At 44.7% G+C, this 16,384-nt stretch overlaps 5 protein-coding genes across 5 annotated transcripts; 3 read left to right on the top strand and 2 right to left on the bottom strand.

Moving 5' to 3' along the window:
* Positions 1-1,066: 1,066 nt before the first annotated feature.
* On the top strand, positions 1,067-10,378 carry ATC70_006976 (uncharacterized protein; the record flags this gene model as incomplete). Its single annotated transcript, XM_064826242.1, has 2 exons — positions 1,067-1,594; positions 1,649-10,378. The coding sequence occupies 2 exons, from the start codon at positions 1,067-1,069 to the stop codon at positions 10,376-10,378; spliced, it is 9,258 nt and encodes a 3,085-aa protein (XP_064676340.1).
* Positions 10,379-10,761: 383 nt separating this feature from the next.
* On the bottom strand, positions 10,762-11,515 carry ATC70_006975 (uncharacterized protein; the record flags this gene model as incomplete). Its single annotated transcript, XM_064826241.1, has 3 exons — positions 10,762-11,124; positions 11,190-11,381; positions 11,444-11,515. 3 exons carry the CDS (start codon positions 11,513-11,515, stop codon positions 10,762-10,764), a joined length of 627 nt encoding a protein of 208 aa, XP_064676339.1.
* A 173-nt stretch (positions 11,516-11,688) lies between these two features.
* ATC70_006974 (uncharacterized protein) lies at positions 11,689-12,435 on the bottom strand (the record flags this gene model as incomplete). The annotated part of the gene is made up of 3 exons (XM_064826240.1): positions 11,689-11,800; positions 11,857-12,110; positions 12,163-12,435. The coding sequence occupies 3 exons, from the start codon at positions 12,433-12,435 to the stop codon at positions 11,689-11,691; spliced, it is 639 nt and encodes a 212-aa protein (XP_064676338.1).
* Positions 12,436-13,271: 836 nt separating this feature from the next.
* ATC70_006973 (uncharacterized protein) lies at positions 13,272-15,240 on the top strand (the record flags this gene model as incomplete). Its single annotated transcript, XM_064826239.1, has 7 exons — positions 13,272-13,349; positions 13,413-13,515; positions 13,572-13,808; positions 13,864-14,255; positions 14,320-14,898; positions 14,961-15,124; positions 15,186-15,240. The coding sequence occupies 7 exons, from the start codon at positions 13,272-13,274 to the stop codon at positions 15,238-15,240; spliced, it is 1,608 nt and encodes a 535-aa protein (XP_064676337.1).
* Positions 15,241-15,479: 239 nt separating this feature from the next.
* ATC70_006972 (uncharacterized protein) lies at positions 15,480-16,358 on the top strand (the record flags this gene model as incomplete). The annotated part of the gene is made up of 4 exons (XM_064826238.1): positions 15,480-15,593; positions 15,653-15,983; positions 16,066-16,085; positions 16,152-16,358. The coding sequence occupies 4 exons, from the start codon at positions 15,480-15,482 to the stop codon at positions 16,356-16,358; spliced, it is 672 nt and encodes a 223-aa protein (XP_064676336.1).
* Positions 16,359-16,384: the final 26 nt, after the last annotated feature.

The raw sequence follows: 16,384 nt of genomic DNA, 5'->3' as shown, positions 1-16,384 counted from the left end.
GGCACACTCTCGACTAAAAAGGGAAAATATCTATATGGCTGCTTGCCTATATATGAAATATCTACGTGTATACGGATGTAGAGCATCACATAAGAGTTAGATCCATAGATAATATGCAGGGTTTTCATGTGTAAGTAGAAGGTCCACATGAAAGTATTCGTATTTTGATAAGATACGCAAGGGCAATCGGTAGCGCGGGCTGCCACTGTGCAGGTTGGTTTTCACCGAAGCGAAGCGTAGATCTGGAAACCGCCCGAAATGTCGAAAGGCTCGTATAAAATAAAACAATCCAACTTGACACAATCAAGATCTTTTAAGACGCTCTTTGTAACATGCTGCAGGCTGTGTTTATTGATGTTGGCATTGAGTTGGCAGCGCAGAAAACAAATATAAGGTAAATTTATTGTCTGAGTGTGCTTTATATATAAAGATGGGCAATATGTCCGTGTTGAAACTGAGGGGAACACAAGCCTTTATTTAGACCTTGTTGTCGAAGTCAGTGTAGATGGCGATAAAGAATGCTCTCTGTTTCCGAGGTGAACAGCTCCTTTATTTTGAGGAGGCAGTCAATGGTATAGAGATAAACAATGGGTTGCGTATGAGGATGAGACAAGTTTCAGCAGCGTAATACAGTGTAGAAACAGCCATCCACATTCCTCTCAGACACTTGGAACCCATTGCTACTAGCATAACTCCTGAAGGATGGCAGAAATGTAGTCTATGTACATGTTGACGGCGACGATCGTGGTCTACAAGTCATAATAGACTCCTTATCGCTATGCCATGCAATCATTGTGTTTGATAATAGCTTTCATTATACTGTAAAAAAGGGTGGGCTACTAGACACATGTAGCAGTTTCGCAATCCACTACACAACGAGTAATTTGCCCAATTTCAAGAACCGTGCAAAAATAGCAGCACTGTATCACATTCTTCTTTTTTCCCTTCCCTGTTTTCCAGTTCTCTATTTCTCTTTTCTTTCTTTGTATCATCACACACACACACACACACACACACACCCTCATAGATGCTTTTGTATCTTGCAACTAGATACTAGGAACTCAGCATGCATCGCCACCTTGAAAAAGACCAACCCCCACAACTGCTACAGCCAACCGACATAGCCACCCACCGATCCATCTCCACCAACGTGCGTGCCACCGCCTCTTCTCAACTGATACCACCTGTAACTACGCATAGACACACAGAGGACGATGAATTGAACAAGAACATTGGCTCTGAATACCAGGACATTCAAATCAGAACACTGACCAAATGGATGAACGTTCAATTAAACCAGCTCAATGAATCCGTTTCCAGCATCGACAAGGATCTCAAGGATGGTACAAAGTTATTAAAGTTACTGGCCGTGGTAGCAAATCAACCCAATTTGAAACCAGAGAGGGGAAATATGCGAATTCATCAGTTGTCGAATGTAGCACAGGCATTAAAGTTTTTGCAAGATCAGTGGGGAGCTGATAGTCTGCCTGCTGTGGCAAGTGAGGCTATCGTCAATGGAGACGTCAAGAGCACTTTGGCCATTACTTTTTTCATTATGCTCAAGTACCAGATACAGCCCATTCTGTTGGATCAAGTAAGGCTGCCATGGCTCTGCTTGTGCACTGCATACTAACTATTGTCTTCACAGCCCACCACATCTCTGCTCAAAGCACCGCCACCATCACCACTGCCCAGCAACAGCACCTCGCGCACACTGAATGGAGGCAAACCCATGATGGAAGCCAAACTAGCACTGCTGTATTGGGTGCGCACACAACTCGAGGACTATGTTCACCATCACATCATCACCACAGTGCAGGATTTCTCCAGGTCATGGCGATCCGGATTGGCATTTTGTTTACTGATACACAGACATGATCCAGATCTACTTCCAACACTATTCACAGAGCATATGAAACACGCATCTAATAAAGAGACATGGAAAATACTATTAAATTTGGCGTTTCAGGTGGCTGAAAAGCATATGAACATACCAAAGTATCTGGAGCCAGCTGATTTATTGGTTGAATACCCTCACGAACCCTCTGTCATGATGTACGTAAGCGAAATGTACAAGGTCATGTCGAAACTGCAGCAGGACACGGCAAAAAAGAACAGCAAACGATTCAGCGACATGGCATTAGTAGCACCAGCAGTAGAACAACAGGCCACCACCACCGCCACCACCACTGCCACCTTGTCACCGCCCAACCCGACTATTTGTGCTGAAAAGGAAGCAACAGAGGAAGAGGAGGAGGAGACAGAGGAGGATGAATCGCCAGGCACACCGCATCCAGAGATTGTGTTCGATAGCCAGGATATCCATCAGCAGCTAGACACACTGACCGTCTTGCTACAGCATCCACAGCAAGTGCCACTCCAAGATGCCAACAAATCGCGCGTCTTGCTAGATCATGCTGAACAACTGATCCGCCAACTGGACCCATCTTTAGAGGAGAACCAATTGCTGACAAGTCGATATAGCCAACTGAAGCAGACCTGGGAGCAGTTATCAAAACGACTGCAAGTGAAGCCACATGTATCCACCTACATCAACGAATCAAAACTAGTACCCATGAATGATCAGCACGAGCCTCTGCATCCGCTGGACGGAACCGTTGCCATAGCAGAGGAATTTGTACAGTCGTTATCAGGAGCAACAGACGAGGATAGAGCCCAGCTACAGCACACTTGCGACTTGTTTCAGCGTGGTACTCAATTTGGACAACTTACATCTGCCATCAACGATGAACTAGACGTCATTCAGCAACTGATGAGCAACAGTGGTACAAGTTCTGTCACAGATCAATTAATTCAAGGTTTGGAGCAGCGTATCCATATGGTCGGCGCCACGATTCAAGGCGTTCGCAATGAATACGAGCAAGACTTGTTGATTGAATCCAACGACCCTTTTTTTACTCGATTTATGGAACGCATTGACCAGCTGGAAGACCGCTATGAAACAGTGCGTGATTGGGTGGATCAGGTGCGTTCCTGGTTTGTAGAGGCAGAGCGAATCCGTACCTGGATCGACAAACACATACACATCATTCAGGAACGAAACGAAGCGGATGATATCAACCCTGTTTCCCGTGAGATGGCCATTACAGACAGTGCTGTGCTACAACTACATCACCAGCACGAACGTCTCAAGCAGGAAATCGACCATTTTGATGCGGATGATATGGATCGTTTGCGCTCCCACGTCAAGATGCTGACACACACCACAGCTGAAAAGGAACTGACGCCAGCCGACACGTCCACCATTGAAATCACACTTACCACACTCAACATGCTCAGCCATCTCACCAAGCTATTGGATGACCGTTCACATTGGATCCAACTGCTGTTGTTGCGCGTTAAATGGGAGGATTTGTTTGGACAAGCTGTGCAATGGATCGCCATGACCGACGAGCAAATGGACGCCTTTCTCAGAGAAAAAGCGAGATGGTCTGAAAAAGACGAAGCAAACTACACCAGCAGCAATGACGATGACGACCCCATGCACGACAAGGGTATCGAAAGTGTAATCAAGACGCTGGTCAGTTTGGAACGCAAGATTGCTGATTTTGATCAAGGCGACTACTCGGAAGTCTTGGATGCGTATCAAGAAATGGAGACACTCAAAAGCCAAGCACTGCCAGACTATCTTGAAGTGCGTCAATTGGGTTTTGAAAAGGCCTTTGAAGATTTGATGAAGCGTTCTGGGTTCAGCAGAAAAGTAGTAGAGCAGTTGTTGTCCATGATTAGCACGGTGGAAAAGTTCAAGAAGCTGCGTGATGTGGGAGAAGAGTTACGACATGTGCTAATGAACGAGGCGTTCGGCACAGTGACAGACGAAGACGACGAATATGCAGAGAAGGTGCAACTGTTCAAGGAAGAGTCGGCTCGATTAATCACCAATGCCAGTACGTGTATTCCGTATCCCACTGTACCTGAAATGTCCACGGCCATTGGCGCCAACGATGCTCATGATAATGAAATCACCAATGAGAATATTAAAAGTGCCATTAGTGCCTACAGTATGTCACTTGCCCTTATTGCGGATGGCCTGGATCAGCTTCTCACATCAAGGTACCAAGTCATGTCGTTGCAGCAAAGAGCCAGTGAAGCTTTTGAGGCAATGAGTCGAGTCAAACTATGGATGGATGAACGCATCAAGATACTGAAAAAGACCAATCTGAATGTCATGTTGTATGAGGATTCGTTGTGCTTGTCTGCAGCTGATTCGCCTTCCTCTTCATCCGAGCTAGGCAAGGGCCAGTCCATGCAACGAAAGAGCAGTTTCTATGGCAGCAACAATGCACAGCTTTCACTGTCCACATCACCTACCACCACCACCAGTACATTAGCTGACGACGAGACCTTACTTCGTTTGGAAAAGGAACGTGATGGAATTGCCTTGCGACTGCACCAAATTGAAGCTGATGATCTTGCCAAACTGTTCGATATGGTACGAAACCTGGAATATGATGTGGATGCCTCTAATGCTGTTTCTATTGATCGTGATACACTGGTTCGTGGTGTCGAGAACATTGAAGATAGCCATCAGCAGCTGAAGGATTTGATCAGTTTGCGTGGACTCGAATTGGATGCGCTCAAGCATCGCATTGACTGGGGAAATCAATGGCACAAATCCAACAGCCATCTTCAAACAATTGCTCGTAAACTGTGTGATTTCAATGTCAAGAAGGCGCGTTATGATCCTGCCAAGGAGAATCCAGATAAACCGTCGTATCAGGGCGATCATGAAATCACGCAATCGCTGCAGTTTCTTCAAGATCGTGTGGTGGAGCTGGGTGATCGACACATGGCCTCACTGGCGGATAGCTATGCTGGACTGGCGGAAAGCTACTCAAAGTTGTCTTACCAACATGTGCCTGATGCCATCTCGTCAAAGCAAGCAGACCTGAAGCTGAAATACGATGACTTGAGACATTTGGCTTCATATACGGCTGATCTGGTGACCCAGCGTGCTACTATCACTGAATTTCTGCTGCGTGTGCAAGATGCCTATCATGAAGGTGAAAAGATCAAGGATGTGGTATACAAGAAGACGCGTCGTATCATGATGAAGGACGAAGATGGTGCTCCCTCTTTGGATGTGCGTGTAGATCAATTCAAGCAGGAAATCAAAAGTCTGTGGCAGGATTGTGGTAAAAGCATGATGTATCCAGTGTACAATGGCAATTGGCTTCGCTCTACCCCTCAGCAACATCAACATCAACAGCAACATCAACAGCAACATCAACAGCAACATCAACAGCAACAAGCTGTGTCTGACGGCGGCAACTCCAACTCTGCGTATCGATCTCAAGTGCGAGCTCAAATCAAGGCCCTTTTGGATAAAAAGATGCAAGACCTGCACAGTTTGGAGACATCTATTAACCAACTGCTGGACTCTTACCGTGATGCGGATCGTATGAAAGCACTTGTCAATCAATATGAGCAAGAGGCTTGTGAGTTGGGTACATGGATCCACGAACAGATTGAATCCCTCAAACAACAGCACATTGACGTGTCTGCGGAAAGTTTCTTGGCTCGTGGTCTCAATATTTCTGACTTGAAGAAGGCTCAACTTGACTTGTTGATGCAGGTAGATACCTTTGAGGGCAACAAGGTCAAGACACTGCATGACCGCATTGCTCAATTGGTGCAAGACTCTGTGGAAAGGAAAAAGAGCCAGTCTGTGGATGTCTCCTCGGCTGCCCGTCAACTGGGTGAAGTCATGGAACAGCTCTCTCAACTCAAGCGTGGACTCTCGGACCAAGCTGTCACCCTAGAAGCTGCTGCCATGAGACAAGCGTGGGAGAAGAACCTTCAACTGGGCATCACTCGCTTGGAAGAGATGAATGAACAGCTGCGTCAGTTTACCACCAAAAAGAACCAATGGATCTCTCAAGATGAACTCACTGAAGACCATGTACAAGTGCTGCAACAGGAACTCAGTCGCCTGGTGAACCAAAAGAACAAGTTTCAAAAGTCGATCTTGCCTGGTATCCAGCTGAGCTATGATGCCTTTGTCGAGTACTTTCCAAAGCTGTCTAGACCCATGGCTACACCGGATCATCTGGAAGCGCGTATGGAGTCATTGAGTAGAACTGCAGTCAGATTTCAAGAAAATGTCGAAGCGAGATCAAAGGAGCTAGAGTTGATCAAGCAGCGCATGCGGTGGGAAGACATTGTCAAGCAGGCTATACTGTACCTATCTGAGCAAGAAGCCGTGATGGAAGCCTTTGTGGAGGAAAAGGCCAGGTGGCAAAGTGATACGCAATCATCCATTCAGTCGGATGACGACGAGGAGACCGTGTTGCGCACGGAATGGTCCAGCATCTATTCCAACTTGAAGGATTACGAAGAGAAAACCATTGTACCTCTGCAGAAATGCTTTGCCTCCCTTGTCGATGAATCTACCAGTCATTTCAACAACAACAGTATCACGCTGTTGCCAAATACTGTCATGAAGAAGATGCAAGACGTGCAAGCAGCGCAAGAGAGAACAAGCTACTATCTCGATTTCTCCAACCAAGTGGTAACTCAACGCTGTCTGGTCTCTGCCTTCATTTTGAGAACGGCTCAATTGGAACAATCTGCTGAACTGATCCGCGAAGAGTTCATAGCAACCAAGATAGCAGGTGGCAACGCACACATTGCAAATCTGCTGGAATCTCATACAGAGCGATTGGACAAGTTCAAGGCAGGTATTGACGATGTACGTGACCACTTGGCTACCAGTATCCCTTATCCAGTGCGATCCTTGGAGACGATTTCAACGCAAGCCAAGATCAAGGACGAAACCACCAACAAGGTAATCCGTGATACCATTGATATGCGGAACACGCGTTTGGGTGAACTGTGGGCTAGCTTGCAACAACTGCTTGAATCCAAAGAGCGCGTTTCTCGTCGCAGACTATCGCTACACTCTTTCAAGAAGCAAGCGCAGGTGGCAGAAGCCTGGATAGGCTCTCGACATGATATCCTCAACAACAGCAACGCTTATATGCTGCTGCCCGATAAGGTGGTTGACATGGAGAAATTAAAAGAGGCTGTCAGTCAAGCAGATAGCGTAGAGCGAGCCATGAAGTCCAATGATACCGTACTGTCCTCGTTGAATGCTGTGTTTGACAAGTGTATTTCTGCTTTTGAAGACACATCACTGGACCAGGAAGACGAAGAGGAAGGCTTGCAAGACGAGGATCATCAAGACTTGGTTGAACAAGTGTCTCAAATTGTTGTGCCTACTCAAAAGCGTATCAGCCAGGCTTGGAATGATTTAATGACGGAAGCTACAGAGACCAACAAGAATCGAACAGCATTGTTGATTGAGAACAAAATCAGTGCGTGGTGCCAGGCTGTCTCTGCTCTGGAAAGCGAGGTACAACATGCTCACAGCGACACAGCAGTAGATGAGCAATTGTCTGCTTGGAGCGACCAAGTGGCTCATTTCGAGACTAGAGAACACCAGCACTTAATGGCTGATGTGGACTCCAACAAAGCATTACTTTCTGTGGAGCAACTGGCAAACTTGCACCAACAATTAGATCAAGGCATGTCGATCATTGCTGCCATCCACACTGCCTTGGATCGACTTCAACAAGACTTGCATCTGGCTCAATTGATTCAAAAGTATGTTGCTGACATTGCCAGCTTGCAAACGTCCATCCAACATGAAATTGATTCACTGCAAGCTTTATACGAAAGCCACAAGCGTGTCGCTCATGAAGGCACCTTTGAAGACAGATCGACGCAACATCAGGACCTTGTCTCCAAATACAAATTGAGTGCTGATACAGTGTCTGATCTAAAATACGCCTTTGATGATGTCGCTGGCCAATACAACATCGTTACCGAGTCTAATCAAGATTACCACAACCCAAAACAGCCTCAGGTCGCAGAGGATTGGAGCACCCTGACAAGCAAAGAATCACTGGTTGCTGCCCTTATTGCACGTTCTTCTCAATGGGCCAAGTTGCTTGAGCTATTGGGTGTTGTTGAACAGGAGCTGATGTCTGCCCAAGCTTTATTGGATGTTCCTGACCAAACAGAGTACAGCAAGGTGGACGATATACTGGACAAGAACGAGGTGTTGCTCTTGGGAGAACTATCCAACTTGGCCGATGATCTGGTACAAGATCGCATCAACCATGAGCCCTACAGCAAAAGACGAGATACTTCTGTCGAGCTTCTGAAAAGCCTCAAATCTACATTGAAGGGCCACATGGACAACAAAGAAAAGCTGCAATTGATACAAAACATTAAGGACATTGTCAGCCAACTACATGCTGACTGCAGCGCACAATTGAGGGCTTTTGATGACCATCTCAACCATTTTGATATGAGTGATATGCTTGACACAGCTCAGATTGAAAAGACCATTGAAGCCTGTACTGCCATGTGCAAGAATATGGACGACCAATACGCACACTGTCAAGACGAAGTGGAATCTCTACGACTGAAACATGGCGCTCAACTGACAAGCATTCTTGGTTGCTCACAAGCCGAAGTTGATGAACTGCTGGAGCCCATCACTACATTGGTACAACAACTGGTGGACGGATCATTGTCTGAAAAAGCGTGTATTTCTATTGCGACGCTGTTGTCTCGATACGTACAACAAGAAGATTCTATCATAGATACAATCAGCAGTTGCACTGCCAAATTTGACTGCACGGATCGTTCAGACCATATGATATCACACGTTGAACATCAGTTGGAGTCTCTGGTGGAGGCTATTCAGGAGCTGAGTACCTTGGGACGTCAAATTGCCGATTACGATACTGCTGGATTAATGCAGTCTGCTACTCGCATGAAGCACGTCAATCAACTCATTACTGCATCTGAAAAGAAGCTCGATGATCAGTATTCCGCGCTCAAATCCAAGGTTCAACAGGAAAGAGAAGCGTTAGACAAGATCAACCAGCGTCTCCATATTATCTCCAAGATTAGGGACAACTTGCAGTATGTGTCTGACACTGTAGACAGAGTCAATTCATTGCAGGTGACTGGAAAGGGCATCGCATCAGAAGTCAAGGAGTTGCAAGACTTGTGTCAAGAATTTGAAGACGTATGGGGCAAGAAAAAGGCGGCATTGGATCAGTTGATTTCCGCCTGCAATGTCAGTGATGAACAAATGGACGATCTCCTTTCTCAATTAGCAGCTGAATACGGCCATCTTTTGATTTTGATGACTACCAAGAAGAAGGAGGCAAATGATGAAGGTGACCTCTCTGAATTCTTACACATCATGGATGAATTTAATGACAATATCGCGTCCCTTTTGTCTGCCATTGAGAACGCCTCTCCTTATCACTCCAGCATAATCAACAACAAATTTGTCAAATCAGATCTTCAGGCTCTACTCAAATCGCTTGTCGCTGCATTCAAACACCATCAGCAGATCATCAATGGCATCTTGGATCGTGCTCGTACAGAATCGAAAAAGCAATGTTTGGATGGCAATGATCGTGTCGGCAAAGAGCTGCAAAGAGCTACCAAGAAATGGACTCAGACTCAGGCATCTGCTGCTGCTGCTGAAAGAGAATTACAAACCTGTATCAGTCAGCTGGATCATGAATTCTTTACCAAGCTCGCCATTGCTAAAAATACACCTCGCAATACACGTAGAGTACTGCAATCAGTTGCTGAAGCTACTACTTCCAAGAAGTTTCCTGTGCCTGCTACAAATGGACGAGGCTTTAATGCGCCATCTCCCTTCTCTACACATTCCAGTAGTAACAACACCAACACTAGACGACAGCAACCAGGATCATCGTCATCCTCATCGAACCACAGAATGCGACCCACATATGTCCCTGATCCTGACAATGAACTAGACATGCAATTGAGTCATATTGTCAATAACTCGCCATACCGCGTCACTGTCAAGATTGTGCCTGACCAAGTGGGAAAATATTGGTTTGGTGAAGTGAATCCAAGACTCGTCTACTGTCGTATTTTACCGAGTCAGTTGGTCATGGTGCGTGTGGGTGGTGGATGGGTGGAGCTTTCCAAATTTTTGAGAGATCACGGTCTGACAGAAGGCGCCTCTTACTCAAGACCAGACTCAGTCAATGACAATCCATCGGATCATGTACCTCCATTCCAAGAGGCTTGCCTACATACAGTACGATCTGCTTCTCCATCAGGTAGAGTCACCATTCGTGGTGGCGGTGATAGTGTGGACAGAAATAGCAGCAGCTTGGCATCTACACGATCTTCAAGCAAATCATCTGGCAGTCGATCAAGATCACCTTTACCGGGCTACGTCAATGGCGACAAGTTTATCAGTCTAGATGAAGCTGGTAACCAGATTATTGTGAAAATGAAGAAGGCCGATAACGATGCCAAAATGCCCATTGTTAACAAAAAGAGGCAATAACCGCATTGACGCCAGCAGTGAAGCATCTTTCATTGCCATACCGCACCTTTCATTATCATAACACACTAGACATATATCAACATGATATCCACTTTATATATCCATTAAAATGAACACATATCAATTTTGTTACCTGTAACCGTTACTGAAACATGTCGATCATTTGAGTGAATAAATCCAGTAGGCGAGCTATGTACAATTACAAGTATGTAAAGCACTTCGAAGGCTATTGGGCAAAATAAGACTAGATTAGGGATCGATCCTAAACAAAATGGCATAGTTCACCTACTTGTTTTTTTTTCACAAAAGTCTATTTATTATGGAGAGAAAATATATAAAAAAAAAATATGATACAGGTTTTGCAGTTTTCAATTCAGAGTAATTTAGTTGTTCTTGACAAGCTTGCTATCGTCAATGAGGTTGTTCTTGACAAGATAGGCCAAGATGTCTTGGACACCTTGTTCAACAGAGACCTCATGAGTCTTGATATGGATTTCGGCATTCTCGGGAGCTTCATAAGGAGCAGAGATACCAGTGAACTCCTTGATCTCACCAGCCTTGGCCTTCTTGTAGAGACCCTTGGGGTCACGTTGCTCAACAACGTCAAGAGGAGCATCGGCAAAAACTTCGATAAAGGGAATACCAGCGGCTTGATGAAGAGCTCTAGCGGAATCACGGTCGGCTCTGTAGGGACTGATGAAAGCAGTGATGGCAACAACAGTTGCATCAGCAAACAGCTTGGCAACCTACATTATATGATACCGGTTGGTTTTTCGCACTTCTCACCCTCTTGTACAGTGTTGTTCCTTACCTCTGAAATACGACGGATGTTTTCAGTACGATCCTCAGGGCCGAAGCCCAGATTCTTATTCAAACCAAAACGAATGTTATCGCCATCCAAACGGTAGGCATTGATACCAGAATGAAGCAAAGTTTGTTCCAAAGCAGTAGCCAAGGTAGATTTACCAGAGGCAGAGAGACCAGTAAACCAAAGAGTGAAACCCTACTCCACAATGCAATCAATTTTGTCTGGCCACAAAAATGATCCACAATGCCCAATCCTACCTTTTGCTTCAAAAGACCTTGACGTTCTTGCAAAGAAACGCTGCCATCGTGCCAAGTAATGTTTGTAGCCATTGTGAGGTTGTAATATAAGAATACAGAAGAAAGGGATGAAAGATGCCATAGGTTTATTTCGTAATGGATTTATATATGCTGAATGAAGCAGTTAAGCGGAGATGGTTGTCGACGAGCAATGCCGTTTTTATTGGCAGTTCCTGGGATTGCGCCATAAGGTAGTCCAATGTGTATCATTTTGTGCGCAAACAAGAAAGTCCAGAAAAGAGATCCCATAGAGCATTGGCACTAAATGTGATGAATAGAAGCACTCCAAAGCTCACGCCCATATTATAAAAGTTACACCTAATTCATTGCATTAGCCCATCGTGGGCATGGATGGCATCATTCGACACATTTACCATCCATCAAATCCTCCAGCAGGACATGTATAAGCACCAATTTCCATGCTAATGGCTATACCCAGTAGCACAGCTAATAGTGTATCCATGGCTAACCCAATTACTGGTTTTATATTACCATGCTTGCTGTCGAATCGCAAGGACACATGAACATAGATACAAAATGAGCTCCAAATGAAGGTGGCCCATTCAATGCCGTAAAAGAAATAGAGTAGTGCGACATTGTCGAATGGCACTGAAGTTCTACCAGACCACTAGGAGTATATTTAGATAGAACATGATGCAGAATGACTGCTGTATACTTACTACATTGGCACTTGCTTGAAATCCAAATGATCCTACTATACAAAACAATTGGAGAATGCGGAGAAAAAGTTTCCATTTGCTGGATGAGCTTTTATGATCCTCTACTTTCTGTAGCTGTTCTTCCTCTGCTACAATGTTCTTTTCCTGAAACCTGCTTTGTGCAATCGACAGTGATGAGGATGAGAAGGGTAGATCAGATCGCGGTGATGGCTGATACTCTGGCGGTGGGGGGGGGGGTGCTTGTTGTTGCCAGGCGCTTTTTGTGTCATCCATCTTTGTTTAATTTGTGGATTCTGCAATGTCAGAGAGGAAAAACTCGTTAAGCTTTTTATAGGATGGCAATCTCGCATCGATAAAATTCTGTGATTTGCGATCGATGCTACTTGGCATAAGATGGCTCTGATTTGTTTACATGGAAATTTAAATGAGATTTTAAATCACACCTTGATTCAAGCAGAAAGAGGAGATTTAGCCAGATCAAGCAACAATTCAGCGTATCAGGCACAAGCTCATGAAGGCAGCGTAAAATGTAGCTCCGTGGGTAGCAATTTTTCAATTGTAGACACATTGGCCAATACTTGCCCTCTAATACATGGAGGCTTTTGTTTGTGGACGCTGTAGAGCCATGCTAAAAAAAAAAAAAAAAAAAAAAAAAAAAAAAAAAAAAAAAAAAAAAGAAGCCTAGTCAATAAAGTCCAGAATGACGGTAGAGTTGTATTCAAGAGTGATACAGTTATCTTATCAGACTGTAGACAGTCGATGACATTATTGATAAAACTCGCGTTTGAAAGTGGATGAGCAGTTCTCTGTCTATTTGACCAGATTTAATGATTGCTCAACAAACACGCTATAACTTAAAGTACATGCTGGTGCTATGTTACGATAGGCGTTCAGAAATACACGCAACGCATGATAAAAGGTTGTTTATCGCATTAACCCAAAAGATAGCATTGATGGCCAGCTGAGGGTTCCTGAGTAAAATCTATGGATCAAAGGACCAATAGGAAGGACTTGCAACAAGGTATTTAAACTACTCTTCCTTGTATTGCATCTTGTTCATTTCTTTCTCTTTTATTTTCTCTCTAAGCAAAAGACAAAAGAAAGCATTCATGGCTCAACACACAAACTACAGCTCTATACCCAATAATGATCCAGAGAGATCATTTGGCGTTCAAAAACTGAACAATGTAAGTGTTTCATTCTAGAGCAGTAAGATACAAGAGGAGCTCAGGTACAAAACACATGCACAGAGAAAGAAGCTCTACCTCACTGTGGGCGCTGTAGTTATTGGCATTACAGGTGCCATTGCGATTATATCTACAGTGCTATTAGGGAAAAAGGCTGCTGATCCAGGTAACGTAATAGCATCATGCTTGCAAATCATCCAAATTAACCCAAATTTAAAAAAGTTCCCAAGAAGAACGTGATCATGATGATCAGTGATGGTTTTGGCCCAGCTTCAGAGACGTTTGCTAGACAGTACTATCAGTGGTTGGAGCATAAAGAGTACAAGGACCTGTTGCCGCTGGATGAGATTCATGTGGGCCAAAGTCGCACTCGAAGCTCATCCAGTTTGGTGACTGATAGCGCTGCAGGGGCAACTGCATTTTCTTGCGCCAAAAAGTCGTACAACGGAGCCATTGGAGGTTTGTGGATTTTTTTGCTGTTGCTGTACGCATGTGTACTGAAGATGTGCCTTAGTGGATCCCCATGAATTGCCTTGTGGTACTGTTTTGGAGTCTGCAAAATTACATAAAAACATGTTGACGGGCCTTGTCGTAACATCTCGTATCACTCATGCTACGCCTGCCGCATTTTCCGCTCATGTTCTGGATCGCGACAATGAAAACCTGATTGCTGTGCAACAAATTGGCAACAACCCATTAGGACGCACTGTGGATCTGATGTTTGGCGGTGGCGCCTGTGAGTTCACCAAGAACTCCTCAGCCTACAGCTGCAGATTGGATGATCGCGACCTGTTCACGGAAGCTAAGGAGAAGTTTGGCTGGAACATCATTTTGAACAAGTCAGAGTACGAGGCATTGCAAGTCAAAGATGTAGAGTTGCCTTTGATGGCCCTGTTTGCACCAGGAGTAAGTTGATCCTGTATGTAGATCAGTGACATTGGGCAATTTAACTCATTAATGCGCCCATTAGCACATGAATTTTGAAATGGACAGAAACCCTCATCAGCAGCCTGCTTTGCACCAAATGGTAATCAAAGCATTGGATATCCTCAAGACCAAGTCAAAGGAACAAGACACAGGCTTCTTTATGATGATTGAGGGAAGCCGCATTGACATGGCTGCTCACAACAATGATCCTGCTGCCCACTTTCACGACATTTTGGAATACCACAGAACCGCAGAGATTGTCAAGAAATTTGTAGATGAGAATCCCAATACAGTGGTCATCTCCACCAGCGATCACGAAACTGGTGGCTTTACTGCTGGTAGACAGGTCGGCGAAGGCTATCCCGAGTACAAGTGGAATCCTGAGGTGGTGCATCGTGTGCGTAATTCGTCCGAAGTGCTGGCCAATGCTTGGGCTGCATCTGTCAACGATGCACATAGTCAAAGCTACCTCAAGAAGGTCTTAATCCAATCCGGTTTGGGCATTGAAGATGCTACTCCTGAAGAGATTGAAAAAATCACAAACTGGAAGTCAACTGGCAAGACAGTAGAAGAGCTGTCGTGGTACTTTTCTGATATGGTGTCTCGTCGTGCATTGTTGGGCGTAAGTATTGAACAGAAATCTCCTCTCTATAGTAGGGTAATCCATTAACTCTCTTCGTTTAGTGGTCTACCCATGGTCACACAGCAGTCGATGTGAACCTCTATGCAAAGGGCGACGGCACTGAAGTTTTGAGAGGAAGCCATGAGAATACCGAGATTGGCGATTTCATGATTGATTTCCTTGGTTTGGACCTGGATGTCCTTACACACAAACTGGTCAATTGCAGGTAAGTCAGAGCAAATCACGTACATCTTCTTATTGAATGCTGACCAGAATTGATTCGGTAGCACTGGACCTCCAGCCGTCGACTTCACAAGCAAGGCCACTGCTTACCATGGCTAAATCGCAGCTCTCATTGGATGCCTCCCTTGATGACTAACTATGCCTACAATTTATCCGTTCCCCACTCCATATTAAAGTCTGTTCTGACATCATCTCCCGAGCATGTTGCAAATGAGAAGATGTAGTCTACACGCTATTCCGTGTGTAACTGAACAAATAAAAAATCAGACTTATATATGTGTGTGTGTATTGTGGGGTCTTCTATTTGTTTCTTTTTTAATTATTTTTCTTTAAACAAAATGCTTTCCATTGCTGCTCGCTCCATCAAGTCTACTTCCATCAAGTCCACTCTCCGTCCTTTGACTGCAATTCGCACCAAGGTTACTTTGCCTGATCTTCCCTATGGTTACGATGTAAGTCTGTAGGCGATGAACACACGACTATTATTACTAATACACGTCAAAAATGAAAGGCTCTTGAACCCTACATTAACACTGAAATCATGAAGCTTCACCACTCCAAGCATCACCAAACCTATGTCAATGGATTCAATGCTGCTGAGGAGAAACTCCAACATGCTTTCAAGTCTAATGACTTGACTGAGCAACTTGCCCTTCAAAACGCTCTCAAGTTCAACGGTGGTGGACACATCAATCACACTCTCTTCTGGCAAAACTTGGCTCCCAAGGGTAAGGGTGGTGGATCCCTCCCCAAGGGTGCTTTGGCTTCTGCCATTGATAAGGAATTTGGCTCTTTTGATGAATTCATCAAGAAATTCAACACTGCCGCTGCTGGTGTTCAAGGTAAGAGACACCTGGCTATACACTTGAATGTTGCATGTATCAGTCAAACTAAACTGCACCTATCAACTTTTTTTATATTTAGGTTCTGGCTGGGCTTGGTTGGTAAGTGATCGCAGTGTGTGAAATCATGTTGATATCATCATGGCTAACATTTGCACGCATAATTAGGGTTATAACAAACAATTCAAACGCGTTGAGATTGCCACCACTGCCAATCAAGATCCTTTGCTCACATTGACTCCTCTTTTGGGTATTGATGTCTGGGAGCATGCCTACTACTTGCAATACAAGAATGTTCGCCCTGACTATCTCAAGAACATCTGGGAGGTCGTTAACTGGGAAACTGTCGCTGAGCGTTTCGCCAAAGCTGCTTAAATGTCAATAAAAACCTCTTTTTTATT

Source organism: Mucor velutinosus, assembly GCF_035048745.1.
Source record: "Mucor velutinosus strain NIH1002 chromosome Unknown tig00001549, whole genome shotgun sequence".
Taxonomy (NCBI): Eukaryota; Fungi; Mucoromycota; class Mucoromycetes; order Mucorales; family Mucoraceae; genus Mucor; species Mucor velutinosus.
Note: the sequence above shows the minus strand (reverse complement) of the source record. Positions and strands in the feature narration are given on the sequence as shown.